Raw genomic sequence first — 27,989 nt, forward strand, 5'->3', positions numbered from 1 at the left:
TGCATGAACGTTGTCAGACACAAAAGTGTCGTTTGAGTTTAATAATTAATCGAGAAAACAACCGAGGTTGATGTGAGAGTTTGAACTATTTCAGAAATTCAGATATGGTAAAGATAAGCGCGCAGCAACATGTTGTAGGCACCATCTGGAGGTATGGTTCACTTTTCCAACCCACCACTTTGTTAGTCTGACGCAATGATACACATCTACAGCGATCTGTGGGGCCGGTCGTTGAAAGTAGGTTACTTCAAGTGAAGGAGGAAGCACCGTTCTCACCCCAAACCAGTTACGCATTACGCACAGATACACGCAGGCTGCAGGACGCGGAGGATCTCTTCAGGTCGAATCAGATCAGTTTTGAGAGTTTTTCTGCGACGAGATTTGAGAAATGGCAGGTAAGAGTCGACGATCTGAATGCGTTTTTCATGGATGAGTTACAGTGTATGTTGGCGGCAACATGAGGGCGATCAGCCAACAGATTATATAAGCTGTTAATGTCAGCGGACTGTTAATGTCAACGGGCTGTGATGTGATGTGTAGGGAGGTTTTACAAATATGATTTCTGTCTCTGTTTTACAAAGTCTGTCTTGTCAAACTTCTGCGTTTGGTTTTGTGCCACGCGTTGGTTTCAGTTTGCAGCCGCTCGTGCCCGCCATGGTTTGCGCTTCAATTAGTTGGAGAAAAAAGAAAGACAGCAAAGAAAACAATATGATGCAACCTTCGTTAGGTTTTTCAAAATGTCTACAAAACTTTATTGAAATGAGAAGCGTGATACCCGGTGTCCTGTAAACTGAGCCCTGTAGTGTCTAAAGTTGCGCATGTCAGACCGGAGAGGTTTCTACTGAAGTATCTGGTCACTGGTGGTCTAATAATCCACGCTGTGATGTGTAAATGTGACAAAGTTAAAAGTTAAAGCTTTCAGCTGTTCGAATGAAGCAGGAAAAACGCATTGGGGGTGGCTGTAAGTAGGTTTATTTTCTGCACACTGCAGGAACAGGAAGCCACAAGCCTCACCCCACAGGACATTATATACTAAAGCAGTGGCGGAAACAGGATGTTTGAGAAGCAGGGCCGATGAAAATCTTAAGGGCACCAGCTCATAAACGGTAATCAGAGCAGATCTACAACGTTTAAGTTACAGGTTTTGGTCAGTGTTCAACGAGACGTCATCACTACGAGACTGTTGGCTGTGTAGTCTTTATAATTACGTATTTTCAGTCTTATATTAGTTTTATGACAAAATGCGACTTTCTTGATGTAGGAACACATGTCCATCGCCTCTACATTCCATTGAGGTTCTGCTCTTGCATTAATTACTCCTTTCATCTGCAAGCTGACTGTTTTCAGGAAGGAGACGTCATGAAGTCTCTCACCTCTTCACCTGACTTGTTTTGCTTCCAATGAAACCGTCAGATTGACGCATCACTTGAATAACCCTTTTTGCCCTCTTCCCCCACTCAAGATGAACACTCCTTTCTCTCAGGTCGGCCGAGTTCATCATCAAATGAATCTCCCTTCAGGGATGAAGAGGAACAGAAGAACTGTCATAATCATGTGTTATAACTTATTTCTTTGCAATTGTAAATTAGGTAACGACTCTGATGTTCGGTGTCTTCTTGTCTTCTTGTGACAAGGATTATCAAGTACACCCTCCAGAGTAAAAGCACTCTGGGCCTCTCCTCTGTTTTCCTAGCCCTCCTGCCCAAATGGTTTACGACTATCTCTTATCACACATTCCGACCTATAATGGTTTCTGCATTCATCCAGATTTTAAGCAAGTTCTAAATTATAATTAAACCAGGAACTTATGCTCTTAATTTTAACAGATTAAGAAACAGCTAAAGAAGTTGATAACACTGAACTTTTCCCCGTGTCACTGTGATAAAATTTGACTGAAATCAAGATTTAAAGGATAACTACCGTTTTTTTACAACCTGGACCTTATTTCTAGCAAACTATATGGTCATTTACTCACCCAGATAACTTTGGTGTCATTTGAAGTCGTTCGGACGAAATTAGATCCAGCGTAGCGCCGATATATCCATATAATGCGAGTAACGGGGCATCAACACGCAGCCTCTATAACACATTATCTGCCACGAAACTAGTTCATTTCACCAATATTATGTTACGATATGCTAGTGCTATTCCCCTCTGAGTCCGGGCTCGTCCGTTATCAACATCCGGGGTCAAACTAGCAGTAGCAGCTACAGGTAAACAAGCCGGGCTGTCGCGGGTGCGCACGCAGCTCAGAGACGACATCTTCCAGGTCCGAGGTAGTAGGTCAACCTACAGACCCCGGATGTTGACAATAGACGAGCCCGGACTCAGAGGGGAATAGCACTAGCATATCGTAACAAAATATTGGTGAAATGAACTAGTTTCGTGGTAGATAATGCGTTATATAGAGGCTGTGTGTCGCTGCCCCGTTACTCGCATTATATGGATATATCGGCGCTACACTGGATCTAATTTCGTCCGAACGACGCCGAATGACACCAAAGTTATCTGGGTGAGTAAATGACCATATATTTTGCTGGAAATAAGGTCCAGGTTGTAAAAAACGGTAGTTATCCTTTAATGTTTAATGTGTCCTGTGTTCGGTGAAACCACAGCACCTCCTGATGATAAGCCCTGGTACGATTGGGACAGACCTTCAGGAGATCTTTTGTGTAATAAGTTCCTTGATAACCAGTAAATGTTTCTGATATGTTTTGTTTTAACACGTATTAAGCTAGAACCAGAAGGAATAAGTATAAGTGATCAATTCTACTAGTTATACGGTATATTCAAGTGTGTTTTTATTTTGATCCAGTTTTAATTTCCTTTAATTGTTCAGTGATTTTTAATCATGACATAATCCTTTTTCATGATAGACAAAGTCCATCTATTGAGCCATGGTGAGATTCTGTGAAAGGTGAAGCACGGTTTTGAAACGTTTAAAACTATAGTTTAGTTTTAGTGAGTTCCTGTGAATCTTCACACTCACCACTATCTACTTGGAGACAAAAAGCTGGCAGTCCTGCCCCCAGGCCCGCCCGCCTTTTGGAGACAACAAAACAGAGAGACAGCACTTCTCTCTTTAGTAGTTTTTGTTTTTCAGTTTCAAGTTGTTTCAGTCTTAAGTTTTTAGTTATTCTTAGTCTCACTCTTATTTTTGAAACTCTCGTCTTTAATTTTTCTTTACTTTTACTTTGAAACACGCTTCAAGACAGCGATATCAGCAGAAGTGCTCACGCATCGATTTTTCTCATTTTTATATTTTTCGCAGCATTGATTAGCTTCTTTTATTAAGTTTGTATCAGACTTCGGCTCTCTATTCAATCTTATTTTTCTGGGGAAAATGTGCAATAGCATCGTGAAAACAAGGATTACAGGGAACCAATCTATACGTAGATGGTGCCATTTTTCTACTATAACTATTTAGTATATTAATGCAGCTTCACATTATTTGATTGAAGAATTAAGATTATTAAAATGAGTGAAGTCCATGCATGTCCAAATTTGCTTATTTTGAGTGTTACAAATATACGAAATGGAAACGAACAAACGTTAAAAAAACAATTAGATAATGTGAAAACACATCATCATAAAGCTGAAAACACAACTGTTTTTCTGTGCTTGACATTTCACAGATATTTAGTTTTCACAGAGCAGCGATGTTTCTTATTACGTTCGCATCTCAAATTACCCAAATTTTCCAACAGTGTAACTGTTTTTGTTTTATATTCTGTCCTCTAGCCAAGGAGCTCGGCAGGGTGAGGAGTGGCTTTGTGGGTAGTGTGTCCAAACCAATCATCCGTCAGCTCCTGGACGACATGTTAGATGATGGTGTCTTGAACGATGGAGAAAGAGAATCAGTACTCGAGGAGAACGCCAGCAGAGCGGACCAGGCACGAGACCTGATCGACACGGTGAAGAAGAAAGGAGACGTAGCCAGCGGGAAGTTGATCGTTCGCATTAAAGACAGAGATGATACACTTTGCTCCAAGCTGGGTCTGTCCTGTGATCAACCTGCTCCGCCAGGTGAGCTGATACATTTCAGCCAGACATTCATCCTTTTTTTAAAATTCAAACTGTTTATACTTTAACACTGCCATGAATACAGGTGTGTACACAAAAAGAAGTACATCATTTCTAACAGAAATGTTTTGCTGTTCCCAGCTGCAGAGCCCCAGAAGGAGGAGGAATGGTCGACCTCGCTCATCCCCGTCAGAGAGTCATTCTGGAGCGAGAAACAGAACAAAAAAGATGTTAGTCGTTCATAAAAGCCGTATCAAATATCTCACATGGTCTTAACGGATAGATTGACCCTCAGCTATTTGTTAGTGGCGGAAACAGTGAGGAAACTAGTTTTACTGCAACAAGAAGATGAAAGGGGAACTTCTTTGTTCTTTATTTTTCAATCTGGACTCCATTTTCCCATGTTTGTATGTCTAAGTGACTGATGGGGACGATTATTTTAGCTCACATTGTTATTCTTAGTTTCTGACATATTTACCTTCAGGGTCCCCACAGAGATAGACCTCTCTGTTAAGGACTAAGATCATTTTTGCTGAACCAGAATCAGCCGCCATCGTTCTCATCAAAGACACCAAACTGAAACATTTTTATCACACTTCCTTCAAACTCGACAGAAGCAAAATAAAACTAACCAGACCAGTCCTGGTTCATCTCTCCACTGTTCCAACAATCACAAACTATCGATAATATTTTCACAGCCTAAGGGTTCATTTAGACCAAACCAGAGTTGATAACTGTTGGAAGAGTGAAAAGAAAGGTTTTGCAGAGTTTGAATTAAGTTTGAATTACGTATGTTTTACAATAATAAGATTACCGGTTCTGCAAATGGAGTCTGGCGGCTTTTAAAAGAATGACAGTGGATACTTCTTATATATGTATGGCGGCTATCTGAGCAGTGGCGGACTCAGAGTTTGAGGGGCAGGGGCGGAAAAAATAAAAAAGAGCACCAGCTGTATGCGGTGGGGCACCAGCGCACAGAAAGTCGTTACATATTTATAGTGAAGCGAGGGAACTTTAACACGTTTTGTCCCCTGGAAGGGCGAACATGGGGGCACCAGGGGGTCAGTCTTAATGTAAAAAACAGGCGCTTTCAGTGGATATACTTGACAGTACATAACTGCCCCGAGGCAATGTAGCAGTAGCAGTCTAATGTTGTTGTCCCCATTAGTCACTTAGACACAAAAACATGGGAAAATATGGTGAAAACATATCAAAGCTACCCTTGAAGTTGGTTCCTGTGCATCTCAGTTTCCCATTTCTCTATAGAAGATGTTGTGTAATAAGTGGGAATAAAATAGTTTCCTTATTAGGGTCTATGATGTACAGACTTCCTGTAAATTATCATTTTGAGACATGTGGTACATTTCTGTTTAACTTTCTTTCTTCATATTTGCTTTTCAGATTTACCCTGGGACCAAAAACTCCATCAAGAGTCGTGTGGCTCTGCTGATCACTAATATCAAGTTCACTGATGAGAGTCTCAACAGAAAAGGTGCTGAGAGGGATGAAGAGAACATGGAGAAACTGCTCACAGGTCTGGGTTACGAGGTGGTGAAACACACAAACCTCACAGCAAAGGTACTTTATAAAAAGGGAGATTAAAAAAAAAACATACTTTTGTGTGGTTGATTTGGTGACACAGTAACTGATATTTAATATTTTTTGTTTTACAGGCCATTGATGCTGCTATCAGAAAGTTCTCTGAACATCCGAAACTCAAAGAGACGGACAGTGTGGTGGTGGTTATCATGTCTCACGGGAAAGAGGGAGTTGTCCTCGGTGTCGACTGCAAAAGAGAGACATCTGGTGATGAGAAACCAGATGAGTTCCCCATCAACGACATTTTCAAACAGTTGGGCCCAGAGAAATGTAAAGCACTGATGGACAAACCCAAGATCATCATCATCAATGCCTGCAGAGGAGGTGACGCTCATCTACTCTTACAGATAGATATAAGATATACAGCAAACAAACATGAAAAAAGATTAATTGAGGAGTCTTGTCTTCTCGTGCACTGTATTAAAATCATGTTGCATATGTTTCAGAGAAAGGCGGAGCAGTACTTGTTAGTGATGGTGCAAGCGCAGCTGAGTGCTGTGATGATGTGAAACAGCCAGGTCCAGTCACACCTGCTGATGACGAAAACCTAGACGAGGATAATGTGAAATTTGTGCACAGCGAAAAAGACTTCTGTCCTCTTCTCTCCTGCACCCCTGGTGAGTTCACTTAAATATTGTCAGATCTTTGAAAACAACGAAGAATAGTTACATTTCATGACAAAAACTGAATATATTTTCTGCCTTTACGTGTTTTTCCTGCAGATACTGTCTCATATAGAGACCCAGTTAAAGGGACTTTACTCATCCAGTTTGTGGTTGATGTATTCAACACCTATGCACATCAGGATCACGTTGACGAACTTTTCAGAAAAGTAAGTTTGGCAAACAGTCATCTGGGTGTGAAACTCGCAGTGGGAAACGATTGCAATTTCATGAACTGTTCTGTTTCTCTCTCACAGACCATGCAACGCTTTGGCGACCTCGCTCTTCAGCACAAAAGACAGATGCCAACCAAAGACAGACACACTCTGATAAAGCACTTCTACTTCTTTCCAGGCCTCTGAGACAGGATTCGCTGTCGTTTAACACAGACCTGTAACCAGATTTCAAATTATGCAAGCGATGATTTCTGAGGTGCTTCTGTCTGAATTGATAAAAAAGTAATGGATGGATCATTGAATGGGCTGACGGGCACAGGCCCAGGGGCCCCAGGGGTCAGGGTCTTGGTGTTTTGCTCCCTTGTAAGAGGGGTGGAGGGGCACATATGTCTATTGTACTTAAATAATTGCATTTATATTTTTTATATAAGACTGACAGCATGTAAGGCTGGACGCCCTTTACAGCCAAGGCAACGCATGAAATGTTTATAATCTCTTTTAAACCTTTTAAAAGCTACAAGACACCAGCAAACACTACTAATAACTCACACACCCAAGTCATTTTCTAAAGATCTATAGAGTTTTTCTCTCTATCTATATTGTTTTTTCTCATTTCTCACTATCTAAAAATGTGGTGGTAGGCCTTCATCAAACAGAAGGAAATTCATTCCAGTGCGGCGTAGAAAAGCACATTAATTACAGTTCTTGGGAAGTGCTACTGCATATGCGAAAAAAAGTATAATAAAGTATTGTTTCTCCAGAAGAAGCTGCATGTAAGCTGATGAATTTCCTCCAGTGATCTCACAGGTGGCTAAGATGCATTGTGGGTAATGTAGGCGCAAGGTTTTCAAAAGGAAGAAGAATGTGTGGAATAAAAAAAGGTAATATCTCTGGCTCTGCTGGGACAGTTTTTCAAAACCAGGTGCCTACATTACCCACAATGCAACCTAACCACTTAGTGACAATTTATCAGATTACATGCAGCTTCCACTGGAGGCTTTAGTACTCCACAAGACCTGTAAACACACTTTAATGTGTAAAATGGTGGAGTTACCCTTTAAAATGTGTTTGCTCCAGTAAACATAATTCATCCTAATCTAAGATGCGCTTTTTTAATACATTCATGTATTTCATTGATATTTTTAATGGGGTATATTGACATTAATGGGCATTTACTTTTGTTCTTGTTTGTATTAATTTTGTCGAGGTTTTGAACCACAACTTAAACTTTCACAACATTTTTCAACATTGTGTCTTAACATCAACATATTCAGCTCTCCAGATGTTTTGAAATTGTTCTGTTTTATGAATTATTATGTTTTTTTAAAGGATATTTTCTGAAAGGTCCTATTTGTAAGAAAAGTAGATTTTTGAGTTGCATTCCCAACTCGTCAAATACTGACGCTTTGGGATTGTAGGTCGGGGCAGGAATGCCTGATGTTGTGAGTTATCCTCCTTTGAGACAATGTGTAACACTGGTCTGAAATTAACTTGAGTTAAAGGGTAAGTCCAACAATTGTACACGTTTAAGGTCTTGGGGAGTATTGGAAAAGGTAGTATAAAGCCTTTTGTAGCTCCAGAGGAAGCTGCATGTTATCTAATTAATTGCCTCTACTGATGTCACACAGTGGATAAGTTGCAATGTGGTTAATGTAGGAACCATGTTTTGAAAAGTCGTCCACTGGTCTAAACATGTTAATGAGTAAAGTTGATTACCCTTTAATTTCTTGGCTTATAACTCCAATAGACAAAGAAGCAAAAAAAAAAGTCAAATATTTTTCAATGTCTTGAAGTAATGATTAATTTTACTTTCCATATTGGCATATTTTGCTGAGGATACCTCTTTACTTTTATTACGAGCACTTTTAATAATAATTAAGTGGTACTTTCACTTGTCTACAGGATCTGACCACTTCTTTCCCAACTGGTTAAGATGATGTAATCGATTTAACCAAAGTAAAATATTGATTTTTGTCTGCGTAAAATAATAACACATACTCGTATTTGTTGTCTAGAGATAACAGCCATGATTGTGAAAATGAAATATGTTAATAAACGCTGGTTAAGTGTTACTGATGTATGGTGTATTGATTCTAAATGTTAAATACTAGAAGTTAATGTGTTTATTTCAAACAAATGTGACGTTATATCTCAGCAGGTCTGAGACTAGAAAAGGAAGTAGATTGACTGAGAGCAAAGAGGAACTTCAGACTCCAGACAAGAGTCGATGCAAAGGAGAGAGTTGCCGTACAAAAATGGGAAGTACGATAAAAAAAAAAAATGAAGTTGGCGTTAGCTTCACGTTCAGAGAACAACTGAGCCTCGAAAAAAAGGACATGGGGACAGGCATATATATTAGCCTCACAATTTAGAGCAGGGGTCTTTGTGATGAGAATTTTGTACTACATGTAGAAGAATGTGAATTGATGTTACACAGCCCTTTTTGAGAGAGACTGTGAACTGTGACCTGTGACTTGTGACCTCTTTTTATAGCCTTGCTTTGAAACTTTTTATGACCTAAGTAAGGAACCGACAGACACTGAAGGTAAACATCCTCTTCTCTGTAGGAAGGCTTGAATATAGTGATGACACACCCAGAGTGAGAGAGAGAGATATATACCCTGACTCCCTCTTTAGACAGCCAGTCTTCACTTTGTAACTGATCTGCGTGTTGCGTATTTAGGTGGCTGGTATCTATGAGTGAGTACAAGTGCCATTCTAGTTAATCATGAAAATAAGACTCTTAAAGCTCTTATGCAAAACAATGCAACAACTCTGAATGTGATTTTTCAGACAAACTTTACTCGAAAAAATGAAACAAAAACAAACTTAAAATGAAAGAAAACAAAACCATGTCATCACAGTACAACACAAAGGCAACAAGTTGAGTAGGCAACATGGTTACACGGTCGCAGTCTGTGCATGTCTGATGTGTCGCCAGAAAACTGATATGACGGTCTTTTACAGGGTTCATTGAGTTCATGCTGATTCTTTCACTTACTCATCGAGTTCACACAAAGAAATAAACAAGAGTAGCTTGACAGAAGGATATGCTCTGTTTAAAGCTCAGGGGTGTTTATAAAAAGACAAAACAACAAGGGTTTGTCACTAATAGATCAGAATTATCAATCCAACCAGACTAGACTCCATTTTAACAGCTTATTTGAACATACTGGCAGTGTTAGAGAGCTTTACATCAGTTTACACTTTATACAAAACAAAGACACAGGTGGCTAGTAACAAGCACTCATCTTCTCATCCCATTACACGCACTCTGTACGTTCAAACATGTAGCTACAAATGAACACTCTAGTTCCTCTTTCACGTGTATGCATGCACGCAGTCACACCCAACACTGGAGCAACGGTCAGAAATGCTGCACAACCGGTAAGGCCGGTTGAAGATAAGTACAGTGCAGTAGCATTACTAAAAATAAATAAGTTAGAGGACCCGGACCACTGACATTTGTTTTATGACTTTATTTCATAAGTTCTTTCTTTTTTCTCAGAATTCAGATTTTTTTCTTTTTGAGAAAAAATTCTGAATTCTGAGAAAAAATATATATATTTCTTAATGTTGACTTAAAAAAAAAAAATCACAATTCAGACTTTTAGGACACTTATCTCAGGGTTCTCACTTTTTTCTCAGATTTCAGACTTTTTTTTTATCAAAACTCTGACTTTTTTCTTACTTTTTACCGTATTTAAAGTCCTAATTATGATATTCAAGTCACACTTATGAGAAAAAAGTCAGAATTGTCGGGGAAAAAAGTAATTAATCTTTTTAAAAAAATTTTTTACAGTGGCCCTAATCCTCTTCCGTACGTAAACTACAAGAGAGAAGTTAGAAAAGTTTGGCAGTGTGACGATTCTATAGCAAAATATCCAACGTGTCTCCTTTCACTTTTGCAAAACAAACATCGCTTTAGTGTAAGCTAAACCATGCAGGGCTTTTGAAGGGAGGTAGAGGACATCAGAGAAAGTAAAAAAAAGATAAAGTAAATAAATGGAGGTCTAATAGCTAACGTGGCTTTGAAAACACTGCAGATTAGTGGCCTGTACAACACAAAATAGACATTACAACTGAGTAAGTGTCACATTTGGAAGTTGGAATGTATTAGTATAGTCTCACATGTCATTTAGTAACTTTCAAGAATTCACTTTTTGACACATCATATCGACAACACTCAACACTCAGATAAACAGTTTGCAGCACCACACGTTTACAAAATAGCAACTCATGCGAACAACACCTCTGGTCCTGTACACCGCCTGCAAAATGTGTCCTTCAGTATGTAACGCACTGCGCGCTAGACATGTAATAGATTGCATTCATAAAACAGGAAACTGAAAATGTGAATCTGTTGTGTTTTTGCTCTGTCGTGTGTTCTTGTCTTGTGTGTTTTTGCTCTGCTGTGTATTTGTGTGTCTAGTAGTGCGACTGTGGCCTGGGTTCAGCCCAGCGTTCCCCCAATGATGGAAGCAATGACAATTCCCAGAACCACACAGCATATAATAATCATAATTTTCTTCTGTACAGTGTTTAAAAACAACAGAGAAAAGGTCATCCATGGCAGCAAATGGAGAACAGAGGGAAACATGTTAGAAATATGACTTTACTTCAACACGTTTTGATATTTACAATCTTCAGACCAAAATGCAGTTTAGAGGAACAGCAGTCTGGAAAGAGATTATTTGATTTGAATGTATCTGATGATGTGTGACTGCGGTTCAGAAGCATTTCCACATCCTCTACTTGTAAAACCACAAATATTTGGTTCCTGCATTTTGTTCGCTCCACATGAAACAACACTAAATATATTCACACAAACCACAAACGTGAGTGTTCCCATATTTAAAGCCACTATGATTATAATATATGAATTGTCAATTTTGGCGCCATCTGCTGGTAGCATCAAAGAGGCTAATGTGGCAGACAGCAACATGTAGCTTTTTCTGAAACAAGCTGAAAGAAAATTGAGTTATTGAGTTTTTCTGTAAATATCAACATAGTGACTTTAAAGCAAAGTTAAATTGTACAACATGTCTTTTAACACAGTCCACAACAGCCAAAGTCCAACATTTAAACCCTGGGAAATCAACAGTCTCCATAGAGTAAAGGAGTAATTCAACACTTATTTGCTTTTAGCCAATACCTGGATGAGAGAATCTATAACACCATGTATAGTAAATGTACAGGCAAGAAAGCAAATATGTGTATTTGCCAACTTGTTGAAGTATTCCTTTAATGCTATAAACAAGGTACAGTTTATATTTTTAAAAGATTCACAATGTTATATACATTTTTAAGCATGTAGGAGACGGACTGTTCAACACACACTTGTTTTGATTATCAGTTAACATCAACACACATCTTAGCGCCCGTAGAAGAAACATGCAAAGCTCTTCAGTGTACTGCAGAACATGCAAATGACAAACAGACACAAAGCACAACTAAGTCCCTCAAGGTTTTCAAATGTTTAGTTTAGAAAACTTATTAAAAAAGTTAATGTAAAATATTGGCTGGCTGCACAATACAGAGGCCACTATATTATAAGCATATCTTGACATGTGACCCTGAGAAGGAGGCGTCACCTCCTGCCCTGTCTGCCCTGCAGGGACTTCTTAACTGAGTCCAACTGCGAGGGCAATAATGAGGACGGTCAGACATACTGCAACACAACCTCCTATCAGCATCACCTTCTGGATGGGGGGGAAATAGGAGGGGGAACAAAAATAGGAGGGCAACGTGTCAGATAATGAATCAGTGGATGTGGGAGAGAATGAATGAGAAACAAAGAGAGAGAAGGAACCAGGCAAAGAGAGAAACTTGCACAGTCTTAGTGAATTGCTGTCGTGTGATGTATGAAATTCTTCCGCCTTTGAGTGTTATTCTAGATATTAACCAAGAGGTGGCGGAGTCGCTCCACTGTGGTGAAGGAAGGACACTCAAGTAACCCAGTGAACAATCCTCTTTATGAAGTGTGGACCAGTTGTTCTCAGTGGTACAATATGTGTCTGCTGTGCCCCTAGTACTCCTTCATCAACACCACCTATAACGTTCCAAATATTAAACACTATTTATTATTCAGGAGTGTCACACATTGAGAAATCAACAGTCTCAGACCAGTTCTTCCTCCACAGGGCTGTGTCAACACTGGAGAAAGGTCTGGCTGCATCCATTAACATTCTGGTAAAGGGGGAAAAGGCTCATCATGATCATCTTGGGTGGTGCAAAGCCCAGGATGTAGCGATGGCGCCCCTGCAAAAAAGTGTCCATAACTTGTTTTGGGGAGGCGTGCCCAGGCATTAAAATGGATAAATCAGGGCGCCCCAGTAACTCAGTTGATAGAGTGCGCGACCCACATAGAGAGGCTTTGTCCTCGCTGCAGCGGCCCAGGATTCGAGCCCAATCTGCAACCCTCTGCTGAATGTCATCCCCCGTCTCTCTCATCCCATTCCCTGTCATCTCCAAACTGTCCTTTCTAAATAAAGCCATAAAACGGGAAAAAAAAGGCTAAATCCCCGCATAAGAAAAGGTGAGAGCTGCTAGCTTGTATTAGTTCAATTGTTAGTGACCACGTTAGGATTGAGGAAGAGCCATTTTAAGCGTGTAGGCTGCTAACTTGGAGGTTGTTGTTGTTGTTTCCCGTAGCGACAGGGATTTTGAGAATGGGAGCACGCCGATAGAGGAAGGGAGCAGAATGCCAACAGAGTCATGGAAATAAGTTAGCATTTCTGCACCTTTGTATCAGAGGCTGTGGGCTTTTTGAATGGGTTTTTAGTAAAATGCATGAAATAAGGTCTGTAGGTAAGCTTATTTCATGCATTTAACTAAAAACCCATTACATAAAGTGTCAGTAAAAACACCACTTGTTCATTTTTAAGTGTTTCATTTCATTTCAAACCTTTTTTAAAACTCGTAGTTGATTTAAAACGTTCAAAATTTTTTTCCGCCAAGTGAGTCAACTTCAACAGGGTCTTCTTTCTCTGCTGACGCTTTTTACGCATCTTAAAAAAGGCGGTTGCTAACTGGTGGCTAAATGAGATGACAGAGGTTGTCCGGGACATTAAAGGTCATCTCGCTTAAAACGGACACTCATCTACTCACTGGTTCACCTTTACAGGCGGACTTTAGTCCAAAACTATTACAACTTATGTGTATAATATCGTGTTGTGAGATGCTTAGTAGTTTGTTTATATATATAACGCCATTTTGGATGTATTAAGAAAGCTGGAGTTTGCATTTGGACATTTTAATAAATTACCCATTAACTTTACCAATCTGTTTCCGCTTGCTACCAGATTTCATGAACTGGTGTTGTTCAGGTTTTACAGCAGTGTCCTGTGGAGTCTAGCTGGTAGTTTGAGGCAATTTGTAATCCAGCGTTTGTGTTTAATTTCCTCCTAAACACTAATTTGTGGACAGTTCTTTTAAAAAAAAAAATACACACTCGTAACTATCCCTTGAGGAAATCACTGCTTCAGATCATGTCAAATACACTCACAACACACATGCATGCAGAATACATGACGGGTGAGCGTGCACACACACTGTCAACAGCTACAGTTACACACTACAATATATACATGCAATGCTTCTGCGTTTTTTTGTGTGATAGCATGTTCGTGCACATGTGCGTATGTGACTCACCCTCCGAGCTTTACTCTGGTATTTAACCGCCTTCTTAGTGTCTGATACTGCCCTCTCCACATAGTCTACTGAGTGCTCCACATTGTACTCTATGCGGTCTATCATTTCCCCCTAGGAGATGTTAGTTGCAGAGGAGGAAGACAGGAAGAGGGAGCCAGGTGTGGGGGCAGGAGGTGGAGGAGGATACAGATGGAGAGGAGGTGAGGGGAAAGGGGAGGAATAATGGGTGAATGAGAAGGAGAGAGAAGAGGAAGCAGAGAGAGGAGAAAGAAAAGAGGAGAAAAAGAGAGATTATGAGTCAGCTGCATCCTGCATCTCACCCGTTTGCTAGCCTTTTTGAACTTTTTGCATTTTGGGATGGTCTCCTTAGCCTGCTCCACATAGTCCTGAGCCTCCAGCACCCTCCGCTCAATGTTGTTCACCAGACCACCCTGCACGAAAACAAGAGACGGAGTCATTAAAGTGGTGGTGAGAGCAGAAATCTGCCTGATCTCACATTCAGTCTTTCAACACATCTAGAAGTAGATTTCATAGATGTGTTTTAAGTATTAATTATACGACTAGTGTGATGAATGTTTAACATATTTTTCTTCAGTTTCTTCACTTCTAGTATTTATATAATTTCACAGTGATGCCTGGTTATTATACTGTATGAGCACCTTAGGCTGGGGATATACCTGCTTTATAACCACACGTTCGCATAAACAACCGCCTGCATCATGAACATATTTGTTCACATACTTGACTATATACTCAGCATGTTATTAATGGATGCCACTAGACACTTGTGGACACGTAGCGTTAATTTCCGAGGGCATGCACGACCAATGCTCCAAATGGACTGGTAGCCATCATGCATATTCAAATACACTGTTAAAAGTGTGTGTCGAGGCTAACCCAACGCTTTAAGCATTTTCTGATGAATCAAAGCCCGAGACAAACTTTCTGCTTAAACGTTCAGTCCATTTATTGTCGCTCAGCTTCATGGTGTCCATTAAACTCAAATCATCTTCCCAACAATTAAAGCAACACTATGTAACTTTCTGCAGAAAGACAGTTGATTGTTGAGTCTCTTTCCATCCATCCATTCATCATCTGTAATCACATATCCTTTGCAGGGTTGCTAGAGATGGTGTTGGACCACAACCGTTGACCCAAAACGTTGGTATATGACAATCTGGGAATGACTCTCAACAATCAACTCTCTTTCTCCAGAATTACTTTAAAGGTTACATAGTGCTGCTTTAACTAACAAACATCATCAAACAAGGACAACGAAGAAGTCAAATTTGCAGCAACTAGCTGCTTCAGCGATCAGAAACTATCTACCTTCTAGGTGAAACACCTGTCTGGAAAAAGATTGGTTCCTATTTATAGAAGTGAGCACTTATTGGCTCCTACAGCAAGTATATCTCCAGCCTTAGGGAATGGGAAATACTTTTGCACTGCGAAGGCTTTGAAAAAGATGCTACTTGCTCCATATTTTCCATCTCAATGACACTTTAATTCATTTAAGCAGCAGAAGTCATCAACTGTTTTACATTAGAGTGATTATTAAGGTAAACCAGATATTAATGCATGCAGCACCAATGATTTAAGCATCACAAATAAAGAATCAAGGGTAAATTACCTTGCTTTATTAGGAGTGGAGCGCTGTTCTCTGTTCTCTAGAGCTTAGAGTCATTGAGGAGGAGACAGTGTTGTGTTGTGATAAAGAGGGAAAAAGAGAGTGCAAAGCTGAGAAAGGCAAAATTAACAAACAGACTCAACTGTTGCCTTAAATAATGTGGCACCGTTAATAGAGAAAGGGTTAGTTAATAGAAATATTTACATTTAGAGCATTTATTCTGTTTGTGTGACAGGAGAATAAAAGAGTACGCACCCAAACACACATAATACTGCTGAATTATTAAGACATTTAAAACAAATCACAACTCCCACACTAAAATTATGAGGGGAAGCCTGCTATTTCATTGTGCTCTCATTGTAATTCATATCAAATTCATGCAACAATTTAGTCATATTAGTCATTCAGCATATTTTCTTATTCATGCTCAAAGATTTTTGTTTGAATAATTCAGAGTTTCAGGATATTTCTGATTAGAGAAACAGTTCATCTCTGTGGGTTCAGCCCACTGCACTCTCGTGCAGACACACATACTGTAAAAGGCAAAGCCCAACGATTTACCTGCAGCTCAACACTTGACTGAGAAGAGCAAAGTCAACTTTTACACTTGAGAATGAAATACGTATATATCAGTGCAATCGTGTTCACAGCTCATTCGATGATGCAGTGCATGAACACCTTACAGCATCTGTGAGGGAATTCAGACCCGGGAATAACATCCGTCCTGAGTGATCACAGGTGGACAGCTCTGTCCGTCAGTTCACACCGAGCATTAACAGGCGTCTGAGTGACCGCTTGTGATCGGATGTTACTTTCCCGCAATATATGTAAATAAACACAAACATCACTGAGACAAACAGACTCAATGTTTTTTACACAAGGAAAGAAATATCTTCATGTTAAACATCTGTCGAATTTCCAAGCAGCCCCAAATAGTTACAAATTTGTTGTAGACAGTGTTTCAGAAAGTTTTTGAAGTTTCTCCTAACAACTCACAAAATTCAGTCATTTTTTAAGGGAGTCTGGGGACCTACTCCACAGGTGACAGAGAAGTTCCCTATATTTGCTTCTTTCCTGGTAAAAAGTGTCAGTTTGTCGTGGCATTGCTGCACCAGTCGGTCTGCTTCTGTGTCTAAAGTGTTATTTTGTTTAACAAATAAAGTAAACCGTAACAAACAAGGTTACTTTGACACCTGTGGAAGTCCCCAGACTCCCTTAAAAAAACGCTACATTTTGAGACTTGTTGTGTTTGGAGAAACTTTATAAACATTGTGAAATGCTGTCTACAACAATTTCCTGACTATTTGGGCCTACTTGTTAATTTGGCAAAGTTATACATGGAGATATTTCTTTCTTTGTGTATAAGAGGTCACTCAAGATGCATGTCCAGATGCATTTAGTGTGAATTGACGGGTTTAAAGCTGTCCACTTGTGATCGGATCACTCAGAAAAGATGGTAAAACGGGGTCTGAACAGGGCGTCTGTTCCTTTACTTAATAACATTTCTACCACACAAAAAAGACCTAAACTAATTCTCAACTTAGCAGGCCAGAGCTCGAGTCAAAATTAAAGTATGTTTATAATTTAATGCTCTTACAAAACAGAAAATTCTGCGCTGGTATTTTTCCAACTTCACAATCCCAGTTGTCAGATTTTCCCTCCAGCTCATGAACGCAGCATGATAATTGTGTTAAAAAAAGTCTAATGGCAGAAATCCCAAATACAAATAATCACCAAATTCTAATCAACTGATCCTCGAGCTGGTAATTATCTGTGCCCCAAATTCTGTCTGAATTTACTGAGATATTTTGCAAACAGACAAGCAGATGGAGCTGAAAACATAACCTCCATCCAACTCTGCTGGCACAGAAAGGCTGATATCTATAATAATACAGGCTGAAACTTGTGTAAAATGAAAGACTGCCAGTTTCCGTCTGTGTGAGTTATTTTCATGACAGGGACAAACAGCATGCTTAAGCTGGTTAATGGTGTCGCCATTGTGAACCTTCTCATAAGCCAGGAAACCCTTTCAAACCACCAAGAGGAAGAAATTCTGAATCTACAAACTTGAATTGTAACTATAAATCGTCCGTGTTGGCAGATGGATCGCCCCGTTTATGAATGAATTCAGCATCTGTGGGTTTGTTTTCACACACATTTGGCTGAGCCCCAACCCACACAGCTGCAGGTACTGAGAGCGGATCAGTGTTTTCACCTGGCTCTCCACCAGCATGGCCATGTCCATGAACATGTCGTGAAGCTCTCTGATGCTGTTTTCCAGCTTGATAATCTCATTGTGCCGCGTCTCGATCTCATTCATAGCTTGCTCGGTGATGTTGTCCATAATGATCTGAGATGGAATAACAGAAGGGGCGGAATTAGATTAAAAACATCTGTGTGCACTCGTCCTGCATTCGTTGTGGGCTATCACTCACCCCCGAGGTAAAGATAGCCGGGTTGTCACTCTCCAACATGCTCTCCAGCTCCTCGTTTGTCGTGTTTCTCCCAGCTGAAAGGGCAAACACACACCCGTAAACATCTGTAGCAGCAATAGTGATTGTATGAGAAATGTAGGTGGATTAAAAGGATGAAAACCACATTAGCAGACACTAATAAAACTCCCCTCCTCCTTCATGTCTGTCTGAGGATAAATTAAAACGAGAGCTCTCTTTTCCACATGCTCATTTTCTCTATCTCTATTCTCTTCCTCCGTCTGTCTTTACTGCACCTTAAACTCTTCCATCTCTCTGAACAGCAGAGGATGTGTTGTAAAACTGTAAAAAAAAAAATACTCCAGTGCCATAATTTGAACTGAGCATCTGCACAGCTGCTGAAGAGGATATCAGTCATCATCACAGAGCTGGATTACAAGCCCTTCACTTTTACATTCAGCTGATCTGAATGTGACAGGATTAAGTGTGTGTTTGTGGATTCGACCAGCAGGCATCTTAGAAATTGTCTGTCCTGGTCCCAACACTCACAGGCTCACAGTTCAAATGCCACCGGGTAAACTTCAGCCTCGCAGCACAAAATCATGTAAGAAATTCCTGAAAATGTAATGAACGGCAGTACATCACACACAGCACTAGCTTTCACTGATTGTGGTGAAACTGGATCATATTTTATGGATAAATGTTTTTCTCCGATGTCCTCCGGCTGCTCTGCCTCAACTCTGTGATTTACGGAGTTTCCTGAAAGCAACCAGTAACTGCTACGTGCTGTAGCTACAAGTTAGCTTCGAGGAGTGTTGGTGTCTACAACATTCCCAACATCACAAGACTGACTTCAACCAATCAGTGTGGCAGAAGAAGTGAGATGAAACAACCTTAAAACACGTAACAACACTGAATCAGACAGAGGGAGACTGGAATGGGGAGAAAAGACGTGTTAGTGCCTCGTATCTGCAGAGACCCTGCAGACCTCTGCCTGTAGTCTCTTATTTCCTCAGTTTGTTGCTGCTCAGGACGCTTACTACCAACCCAAAATGTCAGACAAAACAGAAGTGGCTGGTAGAAATGTCTTTCAGAGGAATACTTTTTACTTTTATAATTTGAGTACATTTCAGAGCCTGTACTTTATTACAGTACTTTTACTTCACTAAAGAAGTTAAAACAGTATTCGGTTGTTTTTTTACACAAGCTCTGTATCTGTACTTCTGACACCTCTTCCTCTTCTTCTTCTTATCTAATAACTTGATATTATAATATTGCAATAAAACTGATATTGTTGACATTTTTAGCGATAATATAAAACCTTAGTACATTTAAAACTATAAAATCTATGGCTGGACCACGCATCGTAATCTGCAGGCTTGCAATTGAGCAAAAGTCAAAAAAGATTTTACTTTTGTCTTAATTTTGAATTTGCCTTGAAACGCTTTTTGAATGCAGACATGTCATAAGATAAGATGAGGCCAAGGTGACGACTACCACTCGCCATTCAAATTCTATATAAAGCCTTGAATTTACATTTCCAAACATAAAATCAGTGTCAGATAGTGTTTCCAACAGGCTGGCACGACACGAACAGCACACATTTTTGTATACTTTCACACTTTGAGAAAAAAGCATAAAAATGTTATTATATTATCAGCCAGGGCATTTTATTGCTATTATCATAATGGGTTTCATTACATTTTACATTAGTGCAAATTTGATTACATTTTAAGGCATTATTACATTTTTAGGAAATGATTACATCATTGGGTGCTACAAGCCTGAAACCATCTGCTCAGCAGTTCATCAACAATAATTTAACCCCACCTCTTTCATATTAGCTAATCAGGCATGTTTCCCCTTCCACATCCAGCTGCTTCTCCAAATAATACGAGGATAATCGAGGGTTGAGCTTGAGGTTTCCTCTGCTCTAAATCTATTTGTTGTGGTGGACTTTTTTTCAAGCTGTAATGAAAAAAAAGAGCCAAAACTGCTCATGATAACCTGCTGCATTTAAGCACCTGTACCTCTTCCAACCTACAAGTTTGATTTTCTATTCTAATAATAGGACAGGTCACATGCAAATATTGACTCAGAAATATCAGTCATGTTTGCTCGGGTCAGTCTGCACACCATTTGACATTTCCTCCAGTTGTCAGGATGAGCAAACAGGCCTCGTAATCCTGCGTGTAGCTATCTTAAGAGTAAAGGAAAGTTATAGACATCATCTACTTCTTCAGGAACTTATACATAAGACAAACTTTTTATCTCTGTATCTTCTGGCGCTGACTGTACGACAGCACATCCTACTGCGTCTTCCTGCTGATGTGCCTGCTCCTCATCCGTCTTTATTTCCCCCCGACAGAGTTGTCCTACTTCCTAAAGATTCCCCTACACTTCTTTACTACACCTACTTTAATTTTCTCGTGTCTGAGTGCTGACTGCGCCCACAGAGCAGCTTCTCTCGCGCTCCATTTCTGCTCTGCTGATGCTGTAAGTCACAGTCAGCACCATCTCAAATCTTTCCTTTGCACATTTTAAATCCCCCGTGAGGATACAGTACATACAGTACATACCATCACTTCTCCATGAAGACACGCTGTGTTACCCAGTGTACAGTACGTCTCTCTGGTGTTATGGCTATGTGCTATTGATTATGTTAATGTTATCCAGGCATACTGTATAAATAGTCAACAAGAACAAAACAAAGACTTCTGCGTGTCAAGGAGCAGAAGTTTGATATGAAAGACAAAACAAATATAATATAATCTGAGCAAAAAGTTCAACCACTAACTTACTTACATGTGAACATATTAGACACCAGAGGTTACCAACAATTCTGGGTTTTGACCCCTTAAAATGAAGCATTGTCTACTTATGACCCCACATCATGGGTTAAATGTGGACAACAAGAGCAGAGCAGTAAACCAAGTAGTTCTCAAACTTTTGTTTTGGCATGCTACATTTCAGAAGCTGGAAAAAGTTCACACCACCCCATTTAAAAAAACAAACAAACAGTTATTAACAATAACAGGTGCAGGCAACTAATTATGAAAGATCCTAATTGAATTTTAGTTAAATAAAGGTCAGCACGACACTGTCAGTAAACTCTTGCTTGTATAGTTTCTCTACATAAATCATATTTATTTAAAATGAGTTTCACTCCATGGTTTTTCATCCATGTCAGCCCCCTGCAGTGGCTCTATACCCTCCCATGGTATTTCCAGATTGAGAACCAGTGAGTTAACCCAAAGAGCCATCTTTCCCTCTCCCTACCTCAGATTGTTCATGTGAAGGATTTTTATAGGTTTAAAGAAGTTAAAGCACAAGACGAAAAAACTAAAACATGAGAAGACATTAAAAAATTATTGCAGTAGGCAATAGTAGCTTTGCTAATTTCGCTGGTGCAGAAACATAATAAGAGAGAAAACAAACCACTCAAAGCATTTTGAATGGGAAACTCCATGCGTAACGCCAGAGTTGGCGGTTGCTTGACACATATCCCGCCCCTTCCCTGCAAAAGCCAATCATCGGCTTTATATTTTTTTCTTTTTTATCCGATTTTCTTTTTTTAATCACATTCATTCTGCTCTTGCTAGCACTAAATAACTGCTTGGGGACATTCCCAAGATGGCTGCAGAGTGGCAAGACTTGCCTAAAAGTACTTTGGTGCGTGCTTTGCTGAGTTACAGCTAGTGATATCTAATAAGAAGAGTCATGAACAATTAAGACGTATGTCACATTACCCATAGTTTGACATTTAGAAAAATATGCTTATTTGCAGATTGCAAACAAATGGGGGCAAACAGCTAGCTGGCTGAGCTAGGCTCAGTTCAAAATCCAAATTACAGGAGCTGCGACTTTTAATAAAAGAAAAAAGTGTCAGAACATATTATGAATGACGCATTGTGTCTTCTTTCATTTCTGTGTTTCTGTGGTGTCTTTTGCTCAGTTTCCCTCCTGTGTTCCTACCTAGTCTGCTTTAACTCCACACCTGTCCTTCATCTGTCTCATCAGCCCGTCCCTGTTCCTGGTGTTTTTCCACTCTTAGCCCTCACCTGTGTTTCTCCGCCTCACTCCACCTGCACCTCATCCCCTCGTTAGTGTAGTTTGTTGTGTCATCTGTTGTGTTTGGCTGATCTCAGCCGTTTCCTAAAATGTCATGATTACAACACCAGATAATTCATTTTTTTTTTACCAATAATACAACTGAATAAACTACACAGCCTTCTGGACCGGCTGCTGAGGCTCCCTTTGGAGGCAACTACAAAACCTCTATTCATGACCTAATCAGAGCGTGTGTGTGCGTATATGTGTGTGTGTTGTGTTGATATGTGTGATGAAGACTGGTGGTTGGTGTGGGGGGCCTTGGTGGCAGAGCAGGTAGGTTGATGGTGAGTGATGATGGCCGGGAGTCAGAGCCAATGATTGCCTTTCATGAACAGAATACAGATGAAGCTGCTCTCTAACATTTACCGGTGCGTGAACGTTTGTGTGTGTCAGAGTGCCCTTTTGTTCACTGCGCTTCTCATAAACTGGGCATAACGTGTCTAATCCAAACGTCACATCCGTATCAAACCAATGAATTTCATTAAGTTGTGGTCAAGCGGTCCCGCTGTTTGATCACCGTGTTTAAGAATCTACTTATGTTCAGCGATGACATTTTTGCAGATTGACAAAAGGGACAAAGAGGAGCAGGAGACCACATCGCTGTGATCAAATTCCCATCCTCCAGGCCTCTCTGATAATAAATAATATCTCTATCATTAAGGCTAAAACTACAACATTAAAGAGGGTCAGAGTTAGAGGTGAAGGACAGAGAGGAGCCACAATGAGTCACGGATAATTGTGAAAACGAAGGCACTCTGGTGCTACCCTACCCTATTTATCTCACTTCCTACACACACATGCACACACACACACACAAACACACACTCCTCATCGGCTTTTTTTAAAGCCCTGACAGGCTTCGAGGGAGGCTCTTATTTGTTACCATGGAGACCCAAACCCCGAGAAGCCTAATATGAAGCCGAGAAGTCTCACTTCACCCGCAGCATTTATGGTCTATTAAATCATTCATACTATGTTGCTACCAGTAACAGTATTATTTCATTCCCATTGTTATGTAACACAAATGAAGTGAGACCCCCGAGGAACAGAGTGAAAAGGCAAACCACAGTGATTTTCATGTCTTTGTTTGCTGCGATTTCACCTGCAGAGGAACGAGAAAAAGCATGTAGAGCTCATCCGCACGGGTTAAGGTCAATCTGTTTGTTACAGTGGGAGAACGTGTACATCTCTGTCTTTTTTTCCCTGCAATTGTGAGCGAGAGGAGCGTCCGCGGGGAAATAAAACATAACAATCAAATGTCAAAGAGGCCCTGCGACGCCTGTGACCAACATCCCCTCCATCCTGCTGGGCCTGCCTGTCTGCTCACGGAAGCAAATGGACGTGTGATATTCTGCGCTCTCAATCAATGACAAAATAAAATGCTACAGAGCTGCCACTGCACCGGCTTAACATATGACGGCAGCGTTTCAGTTTCTGCTGTCGTTACGATCCAATAAGTCACTTTAAGAATGTACAAGATACCATATGTCTATCATATCACATATCTAGTCTGTTAAATATGAAACTGGAGCCAGGAGACCTTCATCTTCTCTTTTCTTTATATTTAATGAGGGAAGTCAGGTAATGAGACTAAACCTAAAGGTGCACTGTATCCTGAAAATTGTTTGTTTTGCAGCTGGGAACAACTGCAACCATTTTATTCATACAGAAGATCTCCAAAAGAAGAGGAAGTTCATGTAGGTGAGGGCAGGTGAAAATACTTTGGACTTTGATGGCTATGCAATAGCAGCAAAAAAAAAAAAAAATGCTGTTGTCTTGACAGTGATATGTTTACAGTATGACACGGTGTTGCTTTCCTGTTTCTTGTATCTCCTTTTCCAGAGGCAAACAGGAAAGGAGCGAAGCAGCACAGGAGACATCAATACGCAGTCTGACAGACCAGACTGGGTTCCTCTCTGTGTGTGACACACTCTTATTGATTCACACACACACAAGTCAAAGAGGCTGGCACAACAGAAACACGGCTCTCTTGCCATGTTACTCCAACAGAATGTAATTTCTTAAGAACAAAACAGAAACCAAATGTAATCTTGGGGAGGGAGGTCGTCTTGTTTCCTTCAAACCCAAAAACTGCATTTCTTTCTTAGCCTCGTGCTCATAATTTGTCCGTCCGTCTGTCTGTCTGTCTCCTCTGTGCTCTCATTCCATCTCCGAGCTCGCTCTGCATGTCTAATCCCTGCCTTGACGACAGGTGAGGCCTCCTGTGACTCCACCAGCTGACAAAATCAAATCCAAATGGATCTGGAGGCGCTCAAGGAAAAAGTGAGTCAGGTGTGTGTTTTTTTAAATCCGGGAGGAGGGTTTGTCCTTCGATCAGCCACATAAAGTGCTGTCAGTCACTGCTGCTGTTCTTTTGACTGGACCACATTTAGCGTGTACTGGGTGGTACACACACACACACACACACACACACACACACACACACAGACCATGTGTCCACTATAAACTGACAGATGGCCAAAGGAAATGACATGTATGCCAAGTGCCCTGCAACATAACTGCCCCTTCTCTCCTCTGCTATTAACACTGAATGAGTCACAGTGCTCCTCTACGTGCGGATGTGTGTGTGTGCCTTTGTGTATAAGGTGACTGTATCATGATGCCTGTAAGGGGCAGCTGGCACAGTTCAGCCAGCCAGGATGCCGTTGCAGAGGTCGTGTCAGTGTCTGGTCCAGGAGCAACAGGGGCCTGCAGCTAATACCTGTCAAACCATATCACGAACACAGTGTGACACGAGCGAGAGGAGATCAAATCTGAGCTGCAGCAACCTGGCATGTGCATGAATATGGGTGTGGGTGTTGGTGATGTATGTGTTTTGGAAAGTGTGAGGGCGGTTGTTTTGGTGCACGACACAAGCAGATAAAAAAATACGGATGAGATAAACTCTATAAACAAAATGAATAAAGGACAGTTTTTATGTACTTATTTTGCTTATTGGATGAGCTGACTGGTTGGGATGATAATGATTGGTTGTGCTCCAGGTTTTATGTTGAGTTGTCTTTGGTGTACATTGTTTTATGTAAGTTTACGTGGAGGGTTTTTTAGAATTTTTTTTTTTACGTGTTATTTACTTATTAAATATTTATTTAAATCTGCGTTATATTTTTTTTACCTGGCTGTGAGACACACTTACCACAATAAGATGCATAAGGTGAAGTAACAGGAGTGAAAGCCTCTCTCTGCGTGAATAATAACTGCAACAGTGATTAAGCAACATGTACTGTATGCAGAGGAACTACAGAAAAGCATCTTCATCACAGACATGCTAAATAAACACAAGACTCCAATCAACAAAAGTCGTGTCAGAAGAAGGCTGTCTTGTAGTGTCTCAGAGGACGAGTAGCAGTTTCTAAATCACTTCTGAGGAAACGAGACAAAACACTTGAGGTGAGGATGTGGATGTGTGGAAAAAAGTGCTATTTCCTGATGAATCCAAATTTGAGATTGCTGTCTGTAACAGACGGGTTTATGTAAGGAGACGAACCAGAGAGACAAAGCTACCACAGTGTTTCAAACCCACATGTGGTGGGAAGATTCAAGTCTGTGGCTGTTTTGCCTCCTCTGGTGTTGGACACCTGCACAGAACTGACTCCACCGAGACCAAAGAGACCGCTCTTCAGACACACGCTCCACCCTCTGGTTTGATCTTTGTTGAGAAGGATTCATGCTGCAGCAGGATAATGAGCCCAAACACACCTCGCAGCTTTGACAGAACTACTCGAAGACCAAAGAAGACCAAGGAGTCCTGACTGTCGGGGACTTTTCTCCACAGTCACCTGACCTCAGACTGAAAAACTGCCAAATCATGGCGGCATAACATGAGTCGTCAGGTTTTGCACAAACATGTGGAGTTCAACACATAAAGATCTGAACGTTCAGTCTGACTTATCTTAACTGAGCTGACTTAATCTGTGCAGATGTTCTCACATCAGTGTTTAAAAAATGTGAAAACTGCACAATAACCCAACACTATGACTGTGACTGAGAAGAGATGCAGATGTGTTGCAGTAAATCATGCAGAGTTAACATGTGTGCAGTCAGTATGAAGGGTGGCGGAGGGTTTAGTCTCCCAGGTCTACTCACTGATCTCCAGCTGTCTCTGAATGCGGCCCTTGCAGCGCTCCCTGTAGTCCGACTGGGTGGTGTTGTACTCTGACATCACCTCGACAAACTTACGGGACAGTGTGGAGTGCTGCAGGAACAACGAGCGACAACAAATCATTTCACTCAATGCCGGCATAGACACCAGCTTCACAAGACATTTAAATGTTAAACGAACAGGAGGTGAGCACATTCACTGACAGTTAGCGGAGCTCGATCCACTCCATACTGCATACTAATCCTGAGTAGTGTGTTCACACTGAGAACGTGACAAAATTAAGCTACTCAAAGCAGTCAGCAGCAGACTAAAAAATGTTGGATTTCTGAATGTGTTGTTGATAAACGCTGTTGTCCCACAATGCTTTGCACAGATGAAATAGAGGCGCTGCTCACAGCTGCATAAATTAAAATAAATTCTAAGTAGCAGTGAGAAAGATTTTTGGCAAACTAATAATACGTATTACATGTTTATAAAACATTTAGCTTTTTTTCTGGTTAAGTTATATCTGTACATTTGTAAAAATCAAAATCTGTAGACATTCTGATATATTTTTGCTGATTACCTTCTGTGGCGTGTCCTCTGACACATGTTGTATTAGTATGACGTAAGCAATTACAACACAGATATTGGCTCTGCTGCTCTCTATCCTGTACCTGTGTCTTGCGTATCCTCAGGTCAGCTGATGACCTATTCTGGCCTTCTTCTTGCTCAATGGTTTGCTGGATACCTGAAAAGAAACACGAAGATGATACACTCAGTTACAGGGTGAGTGCTCTGCAACTGAAACACACAAACACTTGAACGAGAAAGGTGAAGAGGTTCGTGTAATCAAAAAGAGCAGCATTCAGGAGAGCAGAAATGGGCTCAGAAAACCTCATTGCAAGAGATAAGCACTTCTTTTGACATTTTGACCTGAGGAGGCTGTAAGAAGAAAGATCAGGAGGTCATCAGAAACACAAGGATTAAATTCACAGAAGATCTCAGAAAAATTCAGCAATTCAGCAATGTTTGTGAGCTACCTTGCCATATGTTGGTCAGGAGAAAAACTGAAGAAGAGAAACTGCTCGAGGTCAAAATCATGATCAATAACCCTCTGATAGCCATGAATATTCACACCAAATTTAATGTTAATCTGGTCTGAAAATAAATCAAAAGGTTGCAGGAGAGACAGGATTTAATTTTCTAGTCAGAAAGGGAGCGTGGAGATTGGAGGCTTGGTGGATAAGTAGAGCTGTGTGTCGTCAACATAACAGTGAACATGGATGTGATATTTCCAAAAGATATGACCAAGAGGTTGGAGTTAAATAATAAATGATAGGAGGCCCAGAACAGAGCCGTGAGGAACACCGCTTGTGCCTGGAGATAGAAACAGAGGTGAACAAAATCGGTGCTGTTGAGTCTAAAGGTGATCAGTTGCTGATCAGTTGCAGCCGTACTGGCTGGTTAAGAGGATGGAGTCAGCAGTCAATGGTGGTATTAAACAGAGCTGTGAATAAAATAGGTTTCGAAAAATTATCCCTGAGCATACAGTCATAAATGTGCACAAAAGATATTAGACTAATGGGACCATTAGTGTGTTAG

General features: G+C 40.5%; 2 protein-coding genes across 2 annotated transcripts in view; one reads left to right on the plus strand and one right to left on the minus strand.

Moving 5' to 3' along the window:
* The first annotated feature begins 265 nt into the window (after window positions 1–265).
* On the plus strand, window positions 266–8,532 carry LOC311255536 (caspase a-like). Its single transcript, XM_084350106.1, has 8 exons — window positions 266–395; window positions 3,742–4,026; window positions 4,165–4,253; window positions 5,425–5,601; window positions 5,697–5,946; window positions 6,069–6,239; window positions 6,345–6,454; window positions 6,542–8,532. The coding sequence occupies exons 1-8, from the start codon at window positions 389–391 to the stop codon at window positions 6,644–6,646; spliced, it is 1,194 nt and encodes a 397-aa protein (XP_084206232.1). The 5' UTR covers window positions 266–388; the 3' UTR covers window positions 6,647–8,532.
* A 710-nt stretch (window positions 8,533–9,242) lies between these two features.
* Window positions 9,243–27,989, minus strand: part of stx1a (syntaxin 1A (brain)) — a 68,105-nt gene continuing 49,358 nt past the window's right edge. Inside the window, exons 5-10 of the mRNA XM_084350107.1 lie at window positions 27,062–27,135; window positions 26,390–26,498; window positions 18,176–18,249; window positions 17,956–18,090; window positions 14,114–14,224; window positions 9,243–10,991 (exon numbers count right to left, since the gene is read on the minus strand). Of these exons, the coding sequence (XP_084206233.1) occupies window positions 10,914–10,991; window positions 14,114–14,224; window positions 17,956–18,090; window positions 18,176–18,249; window positions 26,390–26,498; window positions 27,062–27,135 (581 nt within the window). The 3' untranslated portion in view covers window positions 9,243–10,913. The remainder of the gene's footprint in view (window positions 10,992–14,113; window positions 14,225–17,955; window positions 18,091–18,175; window positions 18,250–26,389; window positions 26,499–27,061; window positions 27,136–27,989) is intronic.

This window comes from Pagrus pagrus (genome assembly GCF_965226575.1).
Source record: "Pagrus pagrus genome assembly, chromosome: 4".
Lineage (NCBI taxonomy): Eukaryota > Metazoa > Chordata > Actinopteri > Spariformes > Sparidae > Pagrus > Pagrus pagrus.